We start from the raw sequence: 25,669 nt of genomic DNA on the forward strand, positions 1-25,669 counted from the left end.
GACATCCTCTGTTGTGTACACACACACACACACACACACACACACACACACACACACACACACACACACACACACCCCAATTAAAATTATTAAAACACAGCAGTTGGGTGGCTTCTGTTATAAACCTGCCCATTAGTATTTGTATTGCTCTTTGATGTGTTTTCTGTAAAGAGCCAGGGATAGCATCAGGGGTTTGTCTGTCTTTATTAAATTTTATTTGGTTTCTTGCCCTCAAGCCCATTCTCTTTCACCTTTGGAGGTCAAGTGGCTTTTCTCAGTACTGAACTACCTTATATTTTATGGTGTTTTGGTCCTTTAGGGAACTGATATTAAGGTTGCTGGTTTTTCCTTTATCATTATTAGTATTTTTCACTCCGATCCCTTCTGTTTTTGTTCACTGCATCTCATGTAGTTACAAAGAGAATGTTATGGTCCCCACAGCTCTACCTTTGAAAAAGGCAGGTGACTGTCATCTGCTTTTAAGCTGCCTCAATCTGACCTTAGTATTTCCTGTAGAGAATTTAGTTTGGGTATCTAACCCTGCCCTCCCATCTTTTTCCTTTCCCCTTCCTTTCCCTTCCCTTCCCTTCCCTTTTCCCTTTCCCTTTTCTTTCCCCTTCTCCTTTCCCTCCCCCTCCTCTTTCCCTTCCCCTCCTCCTCTCTCTTCCCCTTTCCCTTCTCCCTTCTCCCTTCCTAAGACAGGGTTTCTCTGTGTACCCCTGCCTATGCCTGTCCTGGGACTCACTCTGTAGACCAGACTGACCTTGGACTCAGAGATCCTCCCTCTGCTTTCTGAGTACTGGGATTAAAGGTGTGCACTACTACCTCCCAGCTTCAAAGCTCCTTTTCGTCTTGGGTTCTCCAAACCCAGAGGCTTGGTACTAAGTTGTTCTTAGTTCATCTGAAGTTCAGAGCTGACACTCTCTTAGAGCTAGTATGCACTTGCTCTCAGTATTGAAAGTATAGCCATGTAAATGTTAACTATCCAGTAGTCACCATCACTGAGTGTTGTTTGAGTGTGTGGCTGTTGGGACTTGGAGTTGTTGGTGAATGATATATTCACTGCATTTTCCTTGGGGGACTTTCTAATTTTCTGTAGTGTTCAAAGACCAGAGAAACCTACCTGTAAATCCTACTTAAAGTGTGATGGCTATTTCCAGTGTGTTAGTCTTCACTGGGACTTGAGCAGGAGCCACTTGTTGCTATGATCACTTCTACAATGTGTTTTGCAGTGGCTAAATGAGGAGAGAATTATCCAGAGGCTTGTGGAAATAGTTCATCCATCGCAAGAAGAAGATGTAAGTTCTCTGACACAACTTATTTTTTCATATAAAAACTGTTCATTTGCCACAGAACATACATGTGTATAGGTAAAGGGAACCATAAGGGTTGTATAGCACAGTGATAACCTGTTATTCTTGAGTTGTGAGGAACAGGACAGCATCATCTCCTTCCCAGAGGTGGGTCAAGCTAAACCTGCTTTGTGATAAATCTCTTTCCACACCGCCTTTTCTTTTATACCTGCCTTTTTCTTAGATGATGGGGCTACATCTACATCCTGAGAAGTCTGACTAAAACTTAGCAGACATCACAAGGTCTGGGTCACCACTGAATCTAACAGTGAATTCACAGTCTTGCTCCTGACCTTGAGACTCAAACTGTTTCAGCCTGGGTGTGGAAGCTAGAGACAGACATTGTGACAGCGTATCCTGTCCCATCTGCTCAACTCCTTCCCTGGTGCTGGAGATCAGACACAGATGTGGCAGTGGGTCTAAAGCTTGAGTTGACTGTTCCACACTGAACCCTGTCTTGAGGTGTCAGGATGTATATCTCTGAAATTTATAGTATCACTTCTCAAGAAGCATACCAAGGTATATGAGATTATCCAAAGTCAACTCTTATATATAGGCATAACAGCTTCATAATAGGTTCAACCTCATGTCCATGTAGGAGTTGGTTTTAGGGTAATTTAGAGTGTGTTCAAGGCCTTAGGTCCTCCTTTCATGCTTCTGGATTGCTGGGTAGATTGGGAAGTAAGCAGTGTGGATGAGCAGGCAGAGGAAAAGAAGCTTTTATCCAGAGGATATTTTTTATTTAGGGGTGGTTTTCTGTAGAGGTGGATTTACTTTCTGTTTAAATAGTCTGCTTAAAAAGTTTTTATGGGTCTTTAGCAATGGCATAGTGGCTAAGAGCACTTACTGCTCTTTCAGAAGACCCGGCTTCAATTCCCAACACCACCTAAAAAGCTGTAACTGTCCCTAATTCAGTTCAAAGGGATCCGACTCTCTTCCAGTTAAGTACCAGACACATACATGGTATATGTTCATACATATGTATGTACATACATATATACGTACATACATTTAAAAATGAATCTTAAAACTTTTTTTTATGGCTAGAGATGATTTTAAGATACATTCTTCACTTCCCCACCATCCTCTCTTGGGATTATGAAGTACATGCTCCCTTATGGTAGCTGCTATTGTTGCCAGAGTTGGTATTCTTCATACATTCCAAGGGTGTATGCTAGGTGCTAAGGGAGAACTCTGGTGCAAGAACTCTTGGGCTTATTGGTTACTAATTTCTTTCCCTCTGGGTAGGAGCTCAGTGGTTGCAGAAGCTCTCAGTTCCCATGTTCTAGGAGCCTAGCCAGTGCTGGTGGTAGAGAGTGGTGACAGGCAGAGTTGGCCTCTTTGTGGGCGGTGCTTTCTATAAATAGGCTTGTTCTTCACTGTATTCTTGAACAGACCTTGGTCTCTTACAAGACCTTCCCACTTGTCTGTAGAGTCCATCAGAAGCTATAAAGGAGAGGCTCGGTTCTATAAACTTTTAACTTAATCTTGTATATATTGGTACTTGGCCTGTATGTTTCATTTCTCTGGGATGACAGCCCCAATGTTGCTCACTGGTTAAGTCAATGTTTTATAAGAAACCATTCTTGGTTACTGCCCTCTGGTTTTCTGCTCCAGTATGCTTGACTTGACACTTTTTAAAAATAATGCTTTTAGATTTATTTTTAATGTTATGCATGTGGGTGTTTTACCTGCGTGTCTATATGTGCACTATATGCATGTGTGGTCGCCATGGAGGCCTGAAGAGGGTGTCCAGTCCCTTGGGATTGGAGTTAACCAATGGTTGTGAGCCACCAGGAGGGTGCTGGGAATCAACTTGGGTCCTTGGAACAAGTGCCAATACTCTTAACCACTGAGCAATCTCTCCAGTATATAGCATGGTTTCTGAGAAAGACAGAACCATGACTAGCATGGTGACTCCTGCCAGGAATCGCAGCAAGTGGAAGGTTAAAGCAGGAGAGTTGCAGAAGTCAGAGGCCAGCCTGCAATACATCTCAAAAACAGTACCCTCCACAGAGGAGGATATTAATTATCATTTTAAAAAAGCGTTAGGTCACTGATTTTGCATCAGGTCACTGATTGTAGTTTATAAGTGTGGATCCCCACTTATGTATCATCTCTCCAGAATGTGATGTTGAGAGATGTTACTGTTTCCCACAGGACATGAATGCTGAGGCTTCCCGGAAAGGTAGATGGACACTCCACCTTCTATCTTCCCCAGAGCTCTGTTAGTTCTCATTTGTTTGTTTTACTTTTTGAGCTAGTGTGTGTATTCATCTGGTGTGGGGGGGATACCTTTTTTTTTTTTTTTTTTTTTTCCAAATATTTAGTCAAAGACATATGTCCACGTCAGGTCTTTGCTCACATGTCTTTACAAATGGTAATCTGCACTGTGTAGTCACGGAAGAAAAGCTCATCAGCCTGGCAGTCAAATGCTTCTGTCTTTTCCTTTGGGCCTTCACTTGTTCATTGAAGTTTATAGGCAGTTTTAACTTGTATTACCTCTCAAGCAATTTCTCTCTTCACTATTTACTATAAAGTTAACTTCTAACAAGTTCTATAGCTAAAATTGTACCTTTTTCCTTTAGCGGCATTCAAATGCCTCACAATCACTTTGTGAAATTGTTCGCCTGAGCAGAGACCAGATGTTACAAGTTCAGAACAGTACAGAACCAGATCCCCTGCTTGCTACTCTAGAAAAGTATGTTTACCACTTGGTTCTTACTTTCCTCATTGATGCTGTTTGATGTGTTACCTTATGAGTGACTGGTAAGTGATGTGCTCCTTTGAGGGCATCGTGTCATTAAAAACCCTATGCAAAGCAGGAAAGCCTGCTTTTCTTCTTCAACTGTTTGTGACCCAGTAGAGACCGAAGAGCAAGAAGGGGAATCCAGTGGCATGTATCTGGACTTTCAACTTCTCAATGCCTGCAAAGCTGAGTTTTACAGAGCCATCCTGACATGAAACAGTCATATCATGACTTGGAGGACTTCTTGTTTTTCTTAAATACAGTTTTCTGTATGCATGTATTTGACCCATTTATGTCATCGGTTTCTTCGACTATCGTCTAGGGCCACACCGCATCTTTGCAGCTGATTCAGGCTGCTTGAGCACGTACCTTGTTTAAGCTCATGTTGAGGGGAAGGTCCTTTGAGGATGAGCTGCTGTTCTGATTTCCAGGATTCTTACATTTTCACAAAGAATGTTGGTTGTTAACATGGGTATGTTGTTGAGTGTGTCCACACTGTTAAAGTAGTGTTATAGAAAGCAGTCTCTCTGTGGGAGGAACAACTGAAACGAGTGCACATTGAATGGGGGGTCTCCTTCACTCTGTTGTTTTTGGCTTGTCTCTCATGGTGTTGTGTGTCCCTTTGTAGTCCTCCAATGTAAAGAGGCTTTCTGTATCTTTTGCCATAGTGTCTGTAAATCAGGGGAGGATGCAGCTTGCTATATCTGTCCTATAAGAAAGCTGACTTGTAGTCCCAGCATTGTTCCCAAAGGAGAGAAAGGCTCATTCATAGAGCCATCCCCGTGGGTTTTGGTGTTATGTCTCATTTTATATAGGCACTCCTTTCAAACATATAAGATCTTCCACATCAGGTACTTTTACTAGACTGAACTGTGTAAAACTGTAATTTAAAAATTCTGAGTGTTTGGCTGGGTATGGTGACACATGCCTTAAACACAGTACTTGGGAGGCACAGGTATGCCAGTCTTTGGGATCTAGGACAGCCTGGGCTATGTAATAAGACCTTATCTTAGATAAATAAAACCAAAAAAAAACTGTTTTGAGTTTGAGAAATTTTATATAGTTTAGAAAGCTACTGTCCAATAGAAACACAGCAAAGCAACATATAGTTTTAATGTTTTTTTAAATGTGGAGTCTTGAAATCTGGCATTTATGGTTAGAATATGTCAAAGTCAGTGAGCTATATTCTGTTAGTCGTAGCCACATGTGGTAAGTGGTTAGTACAGAGTCAGCCTACCTACCTGGTCAACAGTGATCTCTGAGTTCTGCAGGGCCACCAGAGCCCTTGCATCTAACTTTCAAGCTCTGACTTTAGTCCTTCTGAAATTAAGATAAGTATACAGTCATGATCTATATCTATAAATGTTAGAGTGGATTTCTTCAGATACGTGGACCAGGTGAGTCAGCGACCTGTGGTATCACTATGTCCTTCTAAAAGCCAATGTACATTAGAGTGGGACCCTCCCCCCATCCTCCCTCCCTCCCCTTTCCCCCTTTAAGGAATGAAGGATTTACTTTGGCTCTCACTTTGAAGGACAGTCCATTCTGGCAGCATGATGTCTATAGCATGATGTCTATAGCATGAGGCAGGGAGAGGAATGCTTCTTCCCATCCGCCAAATATCTTTTATTCTTTGTGCTGCCAGTTCTTTTGTTGTTTATGGATTGAGGAAATACAGCAATAGAAGGCTGCCATGAGCTTAGAAAACCTATTAAATATACTCCTTAGTCCACATATTTCGTTAATATATTCAATAACATATCAAAGTATGCTATCAGTGCTCTGTTGCTGGGAAGAGACACTGTACTGTGACCATGGCAATTCTTAAAAAAGAGATTACTTAATTGGGGCTTGCTTACAGTTTTACAGTCCATTTTCTGCATGATAGGGAACATGGCAGCATTCAGGCAAAGAGCTCTACATGTAGATCCATAGACAGCAGGAAGTAAATCTCTTGGCCTGGATTTGTGCTTCTGAAACCCCAAAGTCCACCCTCAGTGACATACATCCTCCAACAAGGCCACACCTCCTAATCCTTTCAAATAGTGCTACTTCTGTGAGTCTACGGGGCTATTTTTATTCAAACCACCATGTTGTCTATAGTTAATGATCAAATAGTTTAGTTACTATAAAGACTATATAACAGTCTATCAGAGTGTCAGTCTTTGGTGAGACATATAAAAAATTGCCTGTATTTGAGTGTTGAATGACCCATGTGCATGTGTGTTTCAGGTGAAAGACGTGGAAGAGTGGTTGAGTGGCTGAAGTTGAAGAGTGTTTGAGACTAGTACCACCAAGAAAGAAATCTTGAGTTGATAGACGTGGAGTTTAGGAGGAAGTTTGGGCCTAAATTAAATGCATTCTAGCTAGTATCTCTGGAAATTTTTGAAATTGAAAATTTCTTTAAAATACTTCTCTTTGGGCTGTACTCTGTATCTCAAATATATATAGTAATGAACTCAGAATTTTTGTTATTTTGAGTTAGTTTTATAGATGTGAGTCTTTCTGTGACCACCCTACAAAAAGGAAACTCTGAATAAGAAGGAGCCATTGTTCCAGAGTAGGGGATGAATCATCTAGATGTCTTCACACAAAGTAACTTCTACTGACACTTGGTTGACATTACCTGTGTTTTAAAAGGGGAATGGGACCGTGTCAGAAAGCACCTCCTAATCTAGAGGCTGAAAGGTGTCCCTCACCTTGTATGGCAAGTTCCATCCTGTTGTTCTTGGTGCTGGTCTCTTCTGGGTGATGGATAGTGGTGTTTGGATAAGACTCTGACTGTGACACCAGTGCTATGTTGTTAAATTGTAAGTTTTCATTGGTTACTGCATTGTTTTGTCCATAAGAATGTTCCTGATGTGACAGCTGTGAGATGGTTAGGGCTTGTTTTCCATTGCCTTTGAGTAGATGTCAGTGGTTTTGAAAGCATAACTTTGCTGCGGTGAGTGCCCTGCAGTCTCTGAGCACGATAGGGACAGACATCAGCACTGTTCAGCTGGAGGTCCATCAGGGAAAAACACAGTTGCCAGAACCATAGTTCCAAATCTCTAATCCAGTAGCTTTCAACCTGTGGGTCAAAACCCTTTTGTGGGGGTCAAATGACCCTTTTATCAGGATCACATATCAGATATTCACATTAGGATTCATAACCATAGCAAAATTACAGTATGAAGTAGCAGTGAACATAATTTTATGGTTCAGGGTCACCACAGGATGATGATCCTAGCATGAGGAAGGTTATACTGACTTATCACTTGAGAATCACAGAGTAAAAGTCAGTGGATTATGGTCTTTTTGACTTATTTTGGATCTTTGGTAATCAAACAGCTGTCATACTTGTGTGGAAAAATATGAGTGGGTTCTAATTTGTCATTTTGGAAAGATTTTCCTTTTGTGAAAGTGGTAAGTTCTAAGTCTTTACATTACTGTCAGACAGTCACCATGGCCACCACCCTGCTTTGAGTAGGAGATCACACCTAACCTTGGAAAAGTTGTGGCTTATCAACAAGGCTGACCAAGGCAAACAGGGCCACCCCTTACCCTGTTAAAGGGAATAAACTTACATACATAAGGAGAGTCACTGTAGTAGTGATATGTAAAGTAGAAAGCAGGACATGCCCACGTGTGGATGAATGCTGATAGGGCTTGGTTTGGATCTTCTTAGTTGTTATTGTTAAATGACAGTGCAGTCAGTGTTTGACTATTGTTTTTTTTCCCTCTCAGGCAAGAAATTATTGAGCAGCTTCTGTCAAATATTTTTCACAAGGAGAAGAATGAATCAGCCATAGTCAGTGCAATTCAGATTTTGCTGACTTTACTTGAGACTCGACGGCCAACGTAAGCTTTCCTTTTTTTTAATCTCACCAAATGACCTATCTTGTTTTACTTTTAGGTGTCTTAAAAGCCGAGTTAAATTCTTGCTGGGTGAGCAATAGTAGCATGCCTTTGAAGATAGGTGCTGCTGGATTTTACTGTTGTAGAGATAATCAAACCATGGTGCTCCCATAAATAAAAATATTAACAGGTTATTGGCAGCACTTTTGTATTTGCTGTTGTTAGTGGATTCGAGGTGAGCAAATCCCAAACATGGACAGTGGCCCAGGCAATTGTCTGGCAGTGTGCTTATGAAGACGGAGGAGGGGTATCCTAGTTAGCAGGTGCTGATAACCTCTCACAGTCAAGCACTGGCTGCAGTGTCATTTATCTCCAGATTCCCTTCTTGAGACTAACTTCTGTTGTTTGATGGGTCTCACTATGAGAGTATTGCATTTCAGAGGCTGGATGAATAGGAGGCCTGAGGCCTTAAGGAAAATTTTCTATTTCATAATCATGAATATGGTGTGTTTTTCAGTAAGCCACTGGATTTCATGTTGTCTTTTACAGTTTGTATCTAATGTAAGCGCTGGAGGATATTGCAGAGATTTTGTTGTTTTGCCTGTTCTTACTGGATTTATCCAGTGAGGCAAGTGACGTAGAGATGGGGAGCATCCCCAGCTGGCAAGCAAAGTCTCCAGGCAGCCAGGGTGTCTCTTTTTCCTCTTAGTGATGAAATGTAGGTTTCTGGGGTGATAATGAAGGCAGCCTCACCAGCCCCACTTCCCAAATACCTGGCCCCTGCTGATGCCCAGCTTAGTCTCCATGATAATGGAAGGCTGTGGGGAATTTGCCTTTCTCCTTCTTTCCCAGAAATTTGTATTTTAAAATCACATAAGCAGCAAGGTAAGGTATTAATGGATCGTGCCAGCTATCTTATAGCTCATGCCCCAGGGCCTTCCTACCTTCCCCATCTGGCTTAATGCCATACTGAGTGTCTTGTACATAAGCCACAAGGCTTATACAATAATCCTGTCTTGAGAAAGAAAGAAACCCAAGGAATAGTACATACTTTTAGAAGATGTAAGGGGATAACCACCCGCATCATTTTAAAGGAGGCATCCATGATGGCAGTCAAAGGAGAGGCACACGAAGCCCTTGGTGAAGGATCTCTTGTTTTTGAACATTGAGCAAGATGGAACCTTTAAGGTGTAATTAGATTTTGGATTTTCACCTTATCCTGGTGAAGACTTCTGAATCCCAGGGAAAGGGTTAATCAGAAGTGTCTGGCTAAGAGGAAAGTGTCTCTTGTGAAGAGTAGCAGATTGCGTGGAGGTTCATTTGTAAAGGCAGAGTCTGAGATAAGAAGAGGAACTGTGTTCCGCCTTGTGCTGTCCTGTCATCAGGGCCAAGGAAGTACACAGGAAGACCCATGATGGGAAACTTGCTGCAGTGTTAACAGCTGAGAAAGGTAGTGCTAGGAGTTCATATGCTGAAACCTGGACTAGGTCCCAGGTGGGTTGACAGAGCTCAAAACATAAGGTGTGAATGAACACTACAGCTCCTGATCTGTGCATCCTAGGCACATCTGCCCCATGTTCCCTTATGTGAACGACACAGTGATTCAGTTATGTTTTCATTTTGCTTTTTCAAGATTTTTGGTGTGTGGTGTGTGTATGTAGATACCAGTGGGCACTTATGAAGACCAGACAGAGATGTTGGATCCCTGGGAGCTGGAGTTCCATGTGTGTTAATTCACACAACATGGATGGTGTACTCTGCACTCTTGTCCTTGACTAGAGCATTCAACATTCCCAATTGTTGAGCCATTTCTTCAACCCTGTTTTTTTTTTTTTAAATATGTATGGGTGTTTTGCTTACATTCATGTCTGTGTACCATGGACATACAATGCCTGAGGGGGCCAGAAACGATCCTGGAACTGTAGTTACAGATGATTGTGAGCTGTCATGCAGGGAACTAAAAATCAGACCCAGATATACTGAAAAAGCAAACCAGTGCTCTTAACTCCTGAGCCATCACTCCAGCCTCTGTTTTTTGTTTCTTAAATTAGGTGTTCGAGTGTATGTGAATACACCCATAGAGGCCAGTCGAGAGTGTTGAATTGCATAGAGCTTGGGTTACAGTAGGCACTCTTAACTGCTAAGCCTTCCTTTTACTCTGAGTCAGGCTTCTTATGTATTAGAGTAGCAGCAGGTTACATAATTTTCAAAGCACCTGAGAAGGTAAAGAGAGCAAGAAAGGGAGTACAACAACAGACCTCAGACGTTGGTGTTTTGTTCATGCCTATAAGCCTTTTTAGGAGAAACATGCCAAGCAGGCAAGGTAGGAGACACCTCCCACTGTGGTTGCAGGCCTTAGCAGCGGAGCGCACCTTGTGGGGGTAACCACTGTATATTCATCAGGATCCTTCTCTGTCCTTTCTCCTAAACAGAAGCTTAAGCTTCCATGTAAAAGAAGCTACCCCTTAAACACTAAGGATGCAATGAATAACATTGTTGCGAGAGGAAATAAAGAGGAAAAATGTTCTTCTGTTCAATGGGAAAGACAGGAACACTTGAGATAACTGGTTTTTGTTTTGTTTTGTTTTTTCTACCATGATTCAGGGAAAGGATCACCAAGAAAGCCCTATTCTTAGCTGGTAAGGGTGCCAAGGCCAAGGCATTTCCCTTCACTCTGTCTCTCTTCCAAGTTTCCAAGTGCAGGTTAACAAGTAACAGTGGAATGCTGCCAGAAGGCTGGTAAGCCTAGTGTGTGGAAGGGGCAGGCTTACAGGAAAGGTCTCAGCTATGGGCACAAGCCTTAACCATATATTCAAAGTAACTAAAGACCGGAGTGTGACTCAGCTGTTGACCAGGTTGAGTCAAGCACGACACCTTAAAGGGGTAGGGAAAAAGACATCTACTCCATAAATACGTCACAGATGAGTTTCTACTCCCACACAAGATGGACTTATCCACCAAGAAATATGAGGAAAGGAGCCCCAACAAACTTAGGAGAGAAAGGTCAGTAACAAGAAAATGTTACCACTGTCAGAAAAAGGGAATTTAGTAAATACAATTACTATCTTAGAGCTGTGGAAAAGTGGGCAGTGCGTAAGCAGAGAGCCTCAGTAGAGGGATGGGAGACTGTATGAAGATGCAAGAAATGAAAACAGAAACGAAGAGCCTTCAGCCCTCACCATAGACACCAACATTTGAAAGAATCCACACAGGAAAGCAGTAATGACCAGTGATGAAGCGGGAATAGTTAAACATAAACATTGCCTGCTCACTGAGAACCCAGCAATAACTGACAGGGCACCAGGAACAAATCTTGAGTGCCTAAATCTTGATTCTGACCCTTTTTTTCCAATAAAAGGATCCAAAGCTCCCTTGAAGAAAGGGCTAGTCCAGTCAACAGACAGCAGCTGAAAGTCCCACAGAGTAAGGAGACACTGAGTAAGTAATCAAGGGAGGAAGGCATGAGAGAGAGAGAGGTGTTTGAGTCAGGGTGTCTATTGCTGCAACAAAAGCAGGTTAGGAAGGAAAGGGTTTATTCTGCTTCTCCTGGCTTGCTTAGCCTGATTTCTTATAGAACCCAGGACCACCGGCTCAGGCATGGAACCGCCACAGTTGGATGAGCCCTCCTCCATTATCACTAATTGACAAAATTCGTTACACCTGGATCTTATGGAGGATTTTTTTTTTCTTAATTAAGGTTCCTTCCTTTCAGATAGCTCGAGTTTTGTGTGTCAAGTTGATGTAAGAGTAGCCAACACAAATGACCCCTTGTCAACTTGACATATAAATGCATCATTATTAAGCCATATCTTCTCTTTCTTATCATCCTGAGGTCTTACATTAAAAACATAAGATAGTTTTAAAGGTCCCACAGTCTTTACAAATTCAAAATTTGATCCCTTCCAGGTGTGATGGTGCACATCTTGGTTACACAGAGAAACTCTTGTCTCAAAAATCAACAACAACAGAAAAACCAGTCTCTTAAAATATCCCATCTCTGTAAAATCCTAAAATCTTTTTTTAAAAGTTCAAAGTCTTTCATCTGTAGGCTCCTGTAAAAATCAGAATTAAACATCTTCAGGAGAGAAGAATCAGGGCACAGTTACAATCTGAACCAAGCAAAAACAAACTCCAACAATATAAATAAGTAAATGGCGAATTACCTGTTATTCACTCAGAATCTAATGGACTCTTCCAAAGAGCTTGGATCACTTCTCTGACTCTGCCTTCTGCAACACATACAGCTTGTCTTCTAGGCTACAGCTGGCTCTACTCCACTGCTGGTGCTGTTCTTGGTGGTCATCCCATACTACTGGCATCTCCACAACTGCTGGGCCCCTTCTATAACTGCGGTGCACTTTAACCAATAGCCTCTAATTGGTGCCAAGCCTCAATTTCTCAAGCTAAAGACCCCTTCCATCCTGGTTCTTCATGTCTTCAAAACCAGTATCACTTGGGCAACTCTTACATACTACAAAGATCAGCTGAACCTTGGCTGCCCCAGAGACATAGCTTGTGTATGCTCTCAAGAAACACTTCCCAGGAGATTTCACCTTAGTAATGCTGATCTCTTTTCAATCACTGCTAATTTCTTAGTTCTAACTAACCAGCATCAGTTGTCCCAGTAAGACAAAGGTTTCACTTTTGTTAACAGCTGACTCTCAGACTCAGCTGGCTAGAATGACAGACTCTTAATTTATAATAGCAAACAGCTTTGATAAGAGTCTTTAAACTTCCCTTTGAAGCTTTCACAAGCCAGGCCTCCTTTTTTGCATTGTTTTCATCATCATTATCTTCTAAGCTTCTACAGAATATTACACTGAGCTCTCAACGCTCAGTAGCTTTTCTAGATACGTTCCAAAGTTCTTCCACAATCATCTTCATAGCATGATCAGGTCTGGCACCAGCAATTCCTCCCTCTTGATACCAACTTATCTTAGCTAGGGTTTCTTGCTGCAACAAAATACTATGAACCAAAAACCAAATTGGGGAAGAGCATAAGCATAGGGTTTATTCAGTGTAGAGTTCCACATTGACATCTCCTACAGTTGTCCCTTGACTTCCATACATGTATAGTGCACACCTCACATATCTCTCTCTCTCTCTCTCTCTCTCTCTCTCTCTCACACACACACACACACACACACACACACACACACACACACCCCTCTACCTCATAGGGGAGCTGTGGTTGAGTTCCTATTTGGTATCTTCCTCATGTGAGGAAGGAATGAAAAGAAGCTAGTACTGTATAAGTAATTTAAATTTCCTAAAGGGAAAAGCCTGCAGAGGATTACTTAAGAATTAGATAGCTCCACTTTAAAGCCATTGAGGAACTAAGTTTGTGTTAAACCCTTCAGCAAAGAGCATTTCTTGTCTATAGAGTTAGGTGCAACAAATGCATTCTAAGTAAAGATATATCACTAGACAGAAGGAATACATTGCAAACCCCTGTTAAAAAGCCAGCATTATCTTGAAACCCCCTGCAGTAGATGAGAATAAGATACTACATTAACAACAGTACACAAGAGCGAGATGAAAATTCCTTTAAAAAAATAGGCCAAATATATCAATTAGACCTGGAGATGACTCAGTGAGTATCCTTTAACCCCAGTATTAGGGCAGACAGAGACAGAGGCTCACTTGGGCTTCCTGCTGGTTCACAGCATAGCTCCAAGTTCAGTGAAAGACCCTGTCCCAAGGAAATGTAAAGTGATACAGACACCAGACATCCTCTGTTCTCCATGCACATGTTTGTACATGCCCCTAAAGCAAAATCTGTAGCAGTCAAATAATGTATACTAAAAGTATAATATGACTACAAGGCTCATTTGTGTCTCAAAACTCATCATATAAACAAAGCCTTCCTATCATTTCTTTAAATTCTTTTTTTTTTCACCAGCAAACTTTTTGCAAGGGTTATAGCCAGTATAGTAAGGCAAAGAGGAAGATGGCGTCTGTATAGGAAAGGGTAATACAAAGCTGCCTGCCCATCGATCACACAGAATTGTGTTTGAGCAAATTTTAAACAATATGCCAAGTACTAGGCATAGCCAGCCACAGTTATGCCGAGAGACGTTGTTGTTGTTGTTGCTGCAAAAAGAAACTTGTTTTAACTAATAATCAACTATAGTAAGAGTTCAGGATACAGGATACAAAGCCAACTCAATAATCAAAATTGAATTGCGTTTATATGTATTCACAGTGAGCAATTGGAATTTGAAATTAAAATGTATCCTTTATAGAAAAGGAATTATTTATGTATAAATCTTAACAAAATGTAAAATTTATTTATTGACCTTAATCAACGTAAATAGTTCAGTACTGTCATTATTACCCAAACTGACTTATAGATGTAGGGCAATACCATCAGTATCTAAACAGAAGTTCTAATAGAACTCGAATTAATTCCAAACTTTGTGGAAACCCCAAAGCCAAGACAAACAGGACAATGGAAAAATAGTAGGTGCCCAGATCTCTGGAACCAGGTGTATACATGCATGCAAACACACACACCAGGTTCTGTAAGGATGGGGAGGCTGTGCACATGGAAAGGGTAAAGTTTCAGTAAGTGCTTGTGGAACAGTCTATTTGACCTTATTATACCAAAAAGTTTTGGCTCAGATTACAGAAAAACTTAACTAGAAATGTATCATAGAAGTAGCCATTAATCCTAAAACCATGGAAGTTCTAGAAGAAAACATTTGACCCAGGCAGTGAGTTCTTAGACATGTCGCCAAATCATAGTCCTTGTATTCTAGCTTGAATTCTGTGGCTGTAACAAGAGCCATGACCAAACAAACAACTTGGGGAGGAAAGAGTTTATTTATTTATTTATTTTTTTCTTTTTTTTTCCGGAGCTGGGGACCGAACCCAGGGCCTCTACCACTGAGCTAAATCCCCAACCCCGAGTTTATTTCATCTTACAGGTTATAGTCTGTCATTGAGAGAAGCCAAAACAGGAGTTCAGGCTGGAGCTTGAAGCAGAAACTCAGGGAAATGCTGCTTTACTGAGTTGCTTCCAGAACCAGCAGCAGCTTTCTTCTAAGGCCTCGGTCCACTAGCCCAGGGACGGTATGTCCTGCAGTGGTTTGGGCCACTGCAGGTAACAATCAAGAAACAGGGAAGCAGGCCCATAAACCCATCTGACAGGGGGAGTTCTTCAGTTAGGGTTTGGTTCCCTCTTGTCTGGTGACAACTGTGATTAGCCACCACAAATCTACTCCTTGTCAACTCAACCTTTCTTTGTCCCTTAAGAGCTCATGTTAATATGAGTGTCACAATATAAAAACACACTTCAACTTTTAGAAGCTGCTGAAAAACCCAAAATAAGTTACTTTTTTTCCCTTCTTCTAGAAGGAAAGACAGAACCAGGGTATATACAGCCATGAGCAGCACACAGAAAAACTCCAGCGGTGGCAGCAGTTCATTATCTGACTTCCGGGATTCACTCATGGTTATCCCTGCTTCTCCTGCTCTGCTATCTGTAGCACACACAGCATGTTTGATAGACTTAAGACAGCTCCAAAGACTTAATAACTGTCCACTGTCCTTGGTGGGTGGCCCATAGTACTGTGTTTTCAGGGTCTCTAACCCTCTACATTGTAACAAGCCTCAGCTGTTCTCCATGACCCATTCATGTCTCTAAAACCAGTACAATGTGGGAGAATGTCTTAGGGTGAACTTTGCTGTGATGAAACACCATGACCAAAAGCATCGTAGGGAAGAAAAGGTTTATTTAGCTTATATATCCTGAATCATAGTCCATTTGAGGGAACTTAGACTAAGCTGGAGCCCGGAGGCAGGAGTGGATTAGTGGCCATGGAATAGTGCTGGTCACTGGCCTGCTTCACATAGTACTCAGTACCACCACAATGGGCTAGCCTTCCCCCTGTTGACCACTAATCCAAAGTGGATTACAGACTTGTACATGCCAATATACCTGTTTGAGTGGGATTGAATCCAGGGCTTTCTCCATGCTAGGCAGACACTATGTACCAAGTCATATTTAGTATTACTACTGCAGACTTTTGAAAGTCTCACGTTTGTTTTCTGTGTCTGAAAACAAAGCCAAAACTTGGTGGCTTATAGTCAAGCTTCTTGAACTTTTGGCACTCATAGTCCCTTTTGAGCAAAGACATTTTTACTCAATACTTTATATAAGTATATAAATAAAACAGTCTTTAGTATACATGCAATTCTGCTTTTAAAGGTGAAAGCAAATTTTCGTCTTGAGGTGGGTATGCTTGTTCACTTTACATAAATAATTCATGGCTGCATTTCCAACATTGTAGGTTGTAGAGCATGTTCAACTTTATAATCACCAGTGCTATGAAGGCCACTTTAACTATGTAGTACAAAGTGGCAGAAGTATAGTTAGGACCATCTTGAAAACTTTGTCTCTAATCCCAAGTAAGCATTTTAATGGTTGTTTCTTTGTCTTTAATGAACCTTGTCAGTGACTCCAATAGCAGTTTTAATATCAAACACTCTAACACATTTCAGTCTGACGACTTACCAATTTGATTCTTTCATGCTGAGATTGTTATAATTCAACTGTTGTATTTGTCTAAGAACACAAAATTGTGCAGTAAAAAGCATTATAGCAGCCATAGCCTCAGATTGAGGCAGGATGTTTCAGTGGTCTTTACTAAGAGGTGTGATGGTATGTGTAATGCATATAGAATTCAGCACAGCACAGTGAGTGAGACCTGTAAGAAACACCTCAGATTCATAACACCTTTGACTTTGAATTAGTTTTTCCTGTTGTGTATGTTCAGAAGTCTTATTGTTTCCAAATGTTTTTGATCCTTTCTCCACCCCCTCGTCAATTACGTTATTACTCCATATTGGGTTGCAGCCCACAGTTTCAGGAGCTGGGTCTGAGAGTAACAGGTCTAAATGTCAAAGTTTCAAGATTTCTTTCAAGTGTTGGCAGTGCTGCAGTCCTAAAGAAGCACAGAGATAGTTCCCTGTCTCTTCAGTTTCTCTTGACTTTTGATAACTCCATGGCCTGTGGCCACTGTTCATTTGTCCTCATCTTGCCCTCTGTGTGTGTCTCTCTTTCATTTCTATTCTCCTAACCAAGTGGCATCCACAGGCTGTGAGGATTAAGATAACATTTGTCTGAAGGAGCTAACACTTGGCCAGAGGTATCATCCTTCCCTTTTCTTCAGAAATTGTGTCTCTGAATGCAGCCTTCAGAGCACAGTGTCACCCACAAGTGATGTGTTTTCAGAAGCAATTTTTTAGGTGTCTCAGTTCATATATAGTTCTTAGTCTGTTGATGGACTAACTCATCAGTGTTGTCTAAGGAGGGACATCTTCAAGTGTCCCTTGTATTAATCTTGTATTAATGATCACTAAGTAATTGATAATAAAGAAGTTGGATTTGAGTTCAGGCAGTCTCACTACAGTAGTCACCACATAGGATTTTTGTTTTGTTTAAGATTTATTTATTTATTCCTATATTTACTCATTCATTATGTATACAGTATTCTGTCTGCACATATGCCTGCAGGCCAGAAGAGGGCACCAGATCTCATTATAGATGGTTGTATGGTTGTGAGCCATCAAATGGTTGTTGAGAATTGAGCTCAGGACCCCTGGAAGAGATGCTAGTGCTCTTAACCTCTGAAAATCTCTCCAGCCCTACGTAACATTTTTAGTTTGAACTTCATACCCCCATTTTCACACTGATCTAGGTCCTCCTTTTCCTGGGCTTATCCTTCCCCACTTGATATCTACTGTGCCTTTGTAGATAAGAGTACCAGCTGTGGGGAGGGATTAAAAAAAAAAAAAAAAAAAGAGTACCAGCTGGAATTGGGATTCTCACTCTATCTGTAGTCCTTTGTTTTTGTTTTCTGTTGTTGTTTGTTTGTTTGTTTTTAAGGTATGATTGAGGACTGAATTTTATGCAGAATAAATTAAATCCTTTAAATACAAATCAATGTTGTTTACCTAAAAATAATCTCAGGGATAAGCAGGGACCTGCTTATTGTTAGCATTCCCAAATGGCAGGTGTTTCTATGTGTCCTGTGACATGGATCAGTTTTCCATTTGAAACATGAATTTTCTGATAATTAGAGATATACTGACAGGTATTGGAAGGTTCTGGGAGATCTGGAGATGTGACATAATATCTCACCTGATACCATAACCACTTTAGGGCATAGTGGCCAGTCCCATGAGTCTTACTACTCTATTTCTTGGCCACCTCTTTGACATCACGTAATGTTGTCACACAGACTCATAACGTGTGCCTGCAGGGTTGATAAAGTCTAGTATTATAAAATTACTGTAGTTACCTTGATTCGTTTTTCAGATTTGAAGGCCATATAGAAATCTGCCCACCAGGCATGAGTCATTCAGCTTGTTCAGTTAACAAGAGTGTTCTTGAAGCCATCCGAGGAAGACTTGGATCTTTCCATGAACTCCTGCTCGAGCCACCCAAGGTAGGGTTGTTGTCTTAAGTGTTACTGGCAGCCAGTGGTTTGGTTTTGGCAGTCACTGTACTGAGAACCTTAGACATATGAAGATGACCATAATTAGCATTACATATCATGTATTTAAAAAATGTGTGCATGTGTGTGCACCTCCTTTGGTTCTATCCTTCCATTCAACTCTATGGGTTCTGGAGATAGAACTCAGAAGCTTGGAGGAAAATGCTTTGCCCACTGAGCCATATTCTCAGCCTACATGATATGTTTAAAGGTATACTACCAGTCTTTTCTGCCTCTGAGATATTTTGTTGTTGGTTGGTTGGTTTTGTTTTTGGGGCAAGGTCTTGATATATATTTTGGCCTTGAACTTAGTATCCTCCTTGTAATAAGATTACAAGCATTTACTACTGTGCCTCCCACCAGACTTTATCCATATGCCTTGTCTAAATTAGTAAATGAGCTAAATTAAAATTTAAAATATCTACTTAATAAACTCAGATTCTTGTTTTGTAAATCCTTGAGTTCCTATGTATCAGTAAAATAAAGTTTTCTGTTTGTAACATATTCCTTTTAGGCCTTTGAGGTAAGGTTAACCTTTTGTGATCTGATTTTTGAGGTTGCCTCTTCATGTGAGCTTGGGGACAGTGTAGACAGATGACATTTTTAACTGAATATAGTCTGTTGAGGTCTTAGTGTGCAACTTTGAAAGGACCTCACACAGGCTGTGGCTTTTCCACGGGAGAACAACTGTATGCAAAACTGAACACTGTACATTTGGATCCAGTGTCATCTGTAGTGTTATCTCTACATTGTAATAACTTTAGTGTGTGAGTTTGTCACCTCTGTAGGAGGTCTTGTTACGTAGTCACTATTTGGTTGCTGTGAAAAGACACGATGACCAAGGTAACTCTTATAAAAGAAAGCGTTTTATTGGGTCTTTTTTACCGTCTCTGAGGCTTAGTCTTTATCATGAGAGGAGGGTTAGAACAGTAGGTGACAACTACATCCTGATCTTCAGGCAGACAGGGAGAGAATGGCCCTGACTTGGTCTTTTGAAACCTCCAAGCCCACCCCCACTGACACACCTTTTTCAAGAAGGCCACACCTACCCCAGCAAGGCCATATCTGCTAATCCCAATGGCCACTCTCTGGTGACCAAGTATTTAAATATGTGAGCCTATGTGGACTATTATGTCAGAACACCACCACCCTTTCTATTGAATGATTTGGAGGAGCAGCAGCAGAAGACTTGAAGTCAGTGCCCCAAGGCTCTGGTTAACTTCTAAATTTTTGTTCAGACACTCAGTGCTGTTGTGAGTGCCTAGCCGTTCTCTCTGGCCTTAGAGGTCCACATCTTCATCTAGCTCGTTCACCCTAGGAAACTTTTTTTAGTTTTTAGCAGCTAAATAGCTAGTGGCATCCTTCTTGCCAGTCCTAGGAATAAGAATAAGAAAATAGGAGAAGATGAGATCATCACCAATGAAAAATGGAGTCAAGCAGACGATAGGAGAGGTGGAATGTGAGTGCTCTGCCCGTGTCTCAGGTGGTTTGTTCAGCTTCTTTCGAGGTACACAAAGAAGCACCCGATTCATGGCCCCAAATTATAACTAAGTCTTGTTGAGACTTCCCTTTCACCCTAGTACTGAGTGACACACCTGGCTTCACTCTCTGATAAAGTGTGTAAGGAGATTCAGGGAGTATTTTAAAAAGCTTAATTCATAGATTAATGAACTTACTTGTTGTGCTAAGGATTATATGTAGACTATGCATGCTAAGCAAGTAATCACCCCTAGGCACCATTAAGCTTTTTACAAAGTCTCAGAGCTTCTTGGAGTGGAACTGCAAGGCTTGGGCCAGAAGAGGAGAGTGGACAGGTATGAGGGCAGTTTGGGTTAGGCAGTTGCTGGAGAGTCTGAGAACCGTGGAAATAAGACACTGGTGACTAATTAGCATTACAGACTGTTTGTTTCTTTGTTGAAAGTTTGTGTGTGTTTGTGTGGGGGGTCCAAGAACAACTTGTGGGAACTTGTTATCTCCTATGTGTGATAGAAGGTACATTTTAGACTGTCATTCTTTTGTGTCAGAATGTCTAAAATGCTACAGTATCTGTTTCTGTGTTGTGATTTTAGATTATTGAAACTCCCTTTGTAGACAAGAACAGGCCAAATCCATCACATTTCTCAGGGCAGACACTCACCCTTTTTCTGTCTGTCTGTCTGTCTGTCTGTCTGTCTGTCTGTCTGTCTGTCTGTCTTTCTGTCTATCTATATCTATCTATCTATCTATCACTTTCTGGCTTCTTGAAAAGATTCTGGCTACAAGGTTAGAGTTCCCGGGGCTTAAATTGTATGGTATTAGCTGGCCTTCTGCTGTGTCAGCGCATAAACTTTTTATTGATTCACTCAACTGAATTTAATTTGAAAGCTTTTTCTTCCACAGAAAAGTGTAATGAAGACAACATGGGGTATATTGGACCCGCCAGTGGGGAACACTCGGTTGAATGTAATTAGGTTGATATCCAGCTTGCTCCAAACCAATACCAGCAGTATAAATGGAGACCTGATGGAGCTGAACAGCATTGGCGTCATATTGGTGAGATTCCGCTCAGAGATGTTTGAAGTCACCCTTGATAGTTCCTAGGATTATAGCTCAGTCTTATAAATTTATAGAGGTATGATCTGGGGACAGATCTCTTTAACTGTCACCCTGAGTAGTAAAACTGCTCTGAACTCAGTCTGACTTGTTCCAAGCCTGCGTGTGATGTGAGGGCATCATCTTATTCTGACATTCATTCGCCCAGTAAAGGGAGCAAGCAGCTCATTCCCTCCAGAGTCTAGGAGATGCTAGGAAAGCAGAAAGTACTAGAGCAGAACAAAATGGCCAGAGGCACATACGTCACGAGGCACTGGCTCACTAGTGGCTCAGGGCCCCATCCCCGACAGGGTTACCATGTCAATCCCTGTCCTCACTCTGCACACTTGGGCTCTGAGTAGGAAGCCTAACTTCAAACAGGAATGAGAAATTTAACAAGGTGCTATCTACAAATTAACACTGGGCTAACAGTGGAGACCAGGACAAAACCTTCTCTTTCTCTAATAAAAAGTTCTCTATCGCATTTCTGCATTTCAAAATGAATCTTGATTGTGAAGTGCATATGAAGTGCAGAGCGAAGACTACTTACTGCGTGCCTGGTGGTCTGGAGAGACAGTGCTAATTCTCCCTGGAGTCACAAAGTGAAGAGCGCAGAAGCGGACTGAGCTGGATACCTACTTTAAACGTTCTCTTTGAGACGGTTACGCTCACTTTGTCTTTGTTTCTGGAACTTTCTTCTACTTTTCTAATATATTCTAGGCAAATTCAAACATTCTGAATGAATAGATAGTTACATTGACTATGAACTCCATGGGTAGTGTTTCAAACCACCCATTAAATAAAGTTTTGGTCCTTTTTATATGGACATGTGTGTATCTGTGCACACATGCATATGCAAAGATCATGGCCCCATGTTGACGTCAGACTGCATCCTTTAGAAGTCATTTCTCTTTTACCATGCAGATTCTCTGACTCACACTAAGTCGATCAGTCTTGGTAGCAAATACTTTTACCTACTGAACTAGTGTGCTAGCCTTCTACCTTCTTTTTTTTTTTTTTTTTTTTGAGATCAAGTCTCACTAACTCTGAAACTCTTCAGTTAGACTGGTTGTTCAGTAAACCCTACCTGTCTTCACTTCCCCAGCACTGGATTACAGACATATGTGCCACTATGCCCAGCTTTTAAGTAGGTACTGGGGATCCAGAGTCATGTCCTCCACTTACTCAGCAAGCACGTTACTGATGGAATGTCTCTCCACCCTGAAAAGATGTTCTTAATTACTACTTTGTGAATGTTTAAAGTGGTGGCTTCAGTATTGAGCTAACTGAAGAGACTGCACTTTTCTTTTGTAGGACATGTTCTTCAAGTACACATGGAATAACTTCCTGCATACGCAAGTGGAAATTTGTATTGCTCTCATTCTTGCCAGTCCGTTTGAGAATGCAGAAAATGGCACCATTACTGATCAAGACTCCGCTGGTGACAATTTGTTATTGAAGCATGTAAGTATTTTTTCCTGTTGCTGTGTTTCCAGAGTGTGAAAGTAATTAGAATTGTAGGACAGATTGAATAACGTCCAAGTCGAAAGGTTTAGCTGCCACATGCTCATTTCACTTTGGCCAGTGAGTCTGTTAATCACATGGACATAATACCTCTCAAAGACTTGTCAGCCCAGTTCCTTGTAGATACAAGAAGTTTGAACATACTTTGTGGGAGGTAAATGAACCATAGATAATTAAGTATTACTGAAAATATTTTTTACTGTACTTCAGCACACTAAAATTTTACTTCTAGTGCTGAGTAGGTGCCTGAACATGTGAAGAAACGAGTTTTAGTCAATGTTGTATGGTCATCCTTTTAGGGTCTTTCTTGTGTTTTATAGGCAAGGGGCAAGGGGTTCTTGTTGTGTAGACCAGAATGTTCCTGGACTCAGAAAAGTTCTGGCTCATGCTCTCTCTCTTTTTTTTTAAAGATTTATTTATTTATCATTATATATAAGTACACTGTTGCTGTCTTAAGATACACCAGAAGAAGGCATCAGATCTCTTTACAGATGGTTGTGAGCCACCATGTGGTTGCTGGGAATTGAACTCATGACCTCTGGAAGAGCAGTCGGGTGCTCTTAACCGCTGAGCCATCTCTCCAGCCCCCCCCCCCTTTTTTTTAAAGACTTATTTCTTTATTATATATGAGTACACTGTAACTGAAGAGGGCATCAGATCTCATTACAGATGGTTGTGAACCACCATGTGGTTGCTGGGATTTGAACTCAGGACCTCTGGAAGAGCAGTCAGTTCTCTTAACCACTGAGCCATCTCTCCAGCTGGCTCATGCTCTCTTGAAGCTGTGGTTATAAGCATGTATACTGATACCTGGCTTGGGAGTCTCTTTTCTGTAAAATATAATTTTTGTTTTTGATCAGTTTTCAGAGTTCTGCATTTTTATGGTTTTATCTAATCCTGTAGTTCCCATGTGGTTTATTCCTAGACCTAGAAGGCAAAAAGCCTGGCCTGGAACAGCCAGGTAACCAGAGAAAAAAAGTGCCCTTGCTCAGTTTACAGCCCACAGTGGCTCCTTTTTGAATTGCTAGAGTTTTGATAAAACCACACAGGTGGCAATATTACAGTGTTAGGTCCTGTTACCCACATGTAAAAGCGAAGCAAGCCAGGTATGGTTGTGCATGCTTGTAAACATAGCATTTGGGAGGTAGAGACAGGAGAATCAATGAGTTCAAAACCAGTCTGGCCTAGGCGAGACCCTATCTTAAGAGGGATTCCCATCCACCCCAAACTGCCTAGTAAAATAAAGCAAACGGCAGAAAAGTAGAGCTTTGCTGCTTACTGTGGCAGCACCCTTAGCAATAAGTTGCCTAGTAAGTGCTCTCTGAGGCCTCGGTCCTGATGGGACTGTCTACTGAGAACCTGGAGCAAACACCACCATGTCGTACTTTTGTGGGCCAGGGACAAAAACCATGTGCAGCTTTGTTTTATGTGAAGCTGTTTTTTTGTTTTGTTTTGTTTGTTTGTTTGTTTGTTTGTTTGTTTTTAAAGACAGGGTTTCACTCTATAGGCTAGGCTGGTCTTGAACTCACAAAGATCTGCCTATCTCTACTTCCAGAGTATCTTCAACTTCCAGGTTGAAGGCTGAGCCACCATACTGGGTTTGCTTTAGTGTTTTAATGCTTTAACCATTAGGTTAATAATTGGGGTAACTGGAGTGTTCTTTCTTATTTATTAGCTTTTTCAAAAGTGTCAGTTAATAGAGCGAATACTTGATGCCTGGGACACAAATGAGAAGAAACAGTAAGTAACTTGTTTCCTTTTTTAATTGATGACTTGGGAATTTTCATGTAATACAGCCCAATTGTGTTCACTTTCTAGTTCTCCCAGGTGTAGCCAGATCCTTGTGACCTCCCCACAAAATAGAAGGAAAGAAATCCTTTTTGTGTTGCCTATATATCCACTGGAATGTGGTGGAACAACTCAGTGGCCAGTCCCTTAAAGAAAACTGGATTTCCTTCCCCTCCCCGAAGCCGTCAGCTGTGAAGAGCTGCACTCCAGCATCCCTGTCACAGTTTTTTTTTTTTTTTTTTTTTTTTTTTTTTTTTTTTGACTGTTTACCATTTGAGGAATTCAACAAATAATTCTATTTGAAGTTGCTAACCCTACTCTTGCCTCCCCGCCAAAAAAACTGTACATGAGTTTACAAACATATTAACATATAAATAATGAGAAAGGTCCTAGGGAGCCTCCCCGTTGTCTCTGCTGGAGGTGAAAACTGGAGAGGCAGTGTCTCCACAGGCTGCTTGTTGCTGCCTATCACGATTTTTAAGAGTTCAACTCAATGGCTTCTTGTCTGGACTGTTTCTTTTTGGGAGTCAGGGAGGAGGCTTGTAAAAATAGGGAATGCTTCATGAAGTTGTGTGTCATCCTTGTGAAGGGACCCTACTAATCTTCTCTGTATCGTTTCCAGTTTTACTGTGTATGCTGCTGAAGTAAGGACAGCTAACTTGTTTCTGCAAGCAGTACAATTGGGTTTATAATTTACAGAATATTTTACCATCTCCCCTTTGCTACTTAAAGAAAGTAAAAATAGTTACATTGTAACAGATACCTCTTTACTCACCTTTGGTCAACACTTCCTCCTTGATTGAGACTCTGGCCTTTGAAAGGCTTTCCAAGCACAGTGTTGAGGTGAATAAAACAGTCAAATGGATTAGCCTCTCAGGGCAGGGCAGAGCTGTCCGTGGGCATGCTCTTAAAGTACCACCACGCAGGCATGCACCTATATTTTCTTCACAGACAAAGTTTTTATAAAGCTTTAATTAGTTGTGCCCACTATTTTCTCACATAAGATGTTCTTGTGGTGATGGCAGGGGCTACCAGCCAGTCTTCTCAATACCCTGGGAGGTTTTGCATCATCCCCAGATTCTCAGGAAGGTAGTGTAGGGTGGGTTGCTATGTGAGGCTGGGTGTGTTTGTATAAATGACACCTAGCTTATGGAGACATTACTGGGTGGTGGTATATGGAGTGCCAGGTGAGAAGAGGGCGTCCTAGTCCTGATCATTAGCATACCTATCTCTTCTTCATACTCTGAGGAGTGTAGGTAAAGTCTGCTACTCCTGCCATGCTGCAGGAACTCACCATTTACCCCTGCCTTCCTCCCCTCCCCTTCTGGCTTCGAGTCACCACTGTT

General features: G+C 41.3%; 1 protein-coding gene and 1 non-coding gene across 14 annotated transcripts in view; one reads left to right on the forward strand and one right to left on the reverse strand.

Moving 5' to 3' along the window:
- Window positions 1-25,669, forward strand: part of Ppp6r3 (protein phosphatase 6 regulatory subunit 3) — a 112,469-nt gene that overhangs the window by 53,107 nt on the left and 33,693 nt on the right. For all 13 annotated transcript variants that reach the window (XM_032891301.1, XM_032891302.1, XM_032891295.1 and 10 more), the window contains 7 exons: window positions 1,233-1,298; window positions 3,941-4,053; window positions 7,828-7,941; window positions 18,263-18,392; window positions 20,820-20,972; window positions 22,326-22,475; window positions 24,211-24,275. In XM_032891301.1, coding sequence (XP_032747192.1) covers window positions 1,233-1,298; window positions 3,941-4,053; window positions 7,828-7,941; window positions 18,263-18,392; window positions 20,820-20,972; window positions 22,326-22,475; window positions 24,211-24,275 — 791 coding nt within the window. The remainder of the gene's footprint in view (window positions 1-1,232; window positions 1,299-3,940; window positions 4,054-7,827; window positions 7,942-18,262; window positions 18,393-20,819; window positions 20,973-22,325; window positions 22,476-24,210; window positions 24,276-25,669) is intronic.
- LOC116894872 lies at window positions 24,868-24,971 on the reverse strand. Its single transcript, XR_004387084.1, has one exon. It is a non-coding gene; the product is annotated as a U6 spliceosomal RNA (small nuclear RNA).

The sequence above is a fragment of the Rattus rattus genome, chromosome 2, assembly GCF_011064425.1.
Source record: "Rattus rattus isolate New Zealand chromosome 2, Rrattus_CSIRO_v1, whole genome shotgun sequence".
NCBI classification, from domain to species: Eukaryota; Metazoa; Chordata; class Mammalia; order Rodentia; family Muridae; genus Rattus; species Rattus rattus.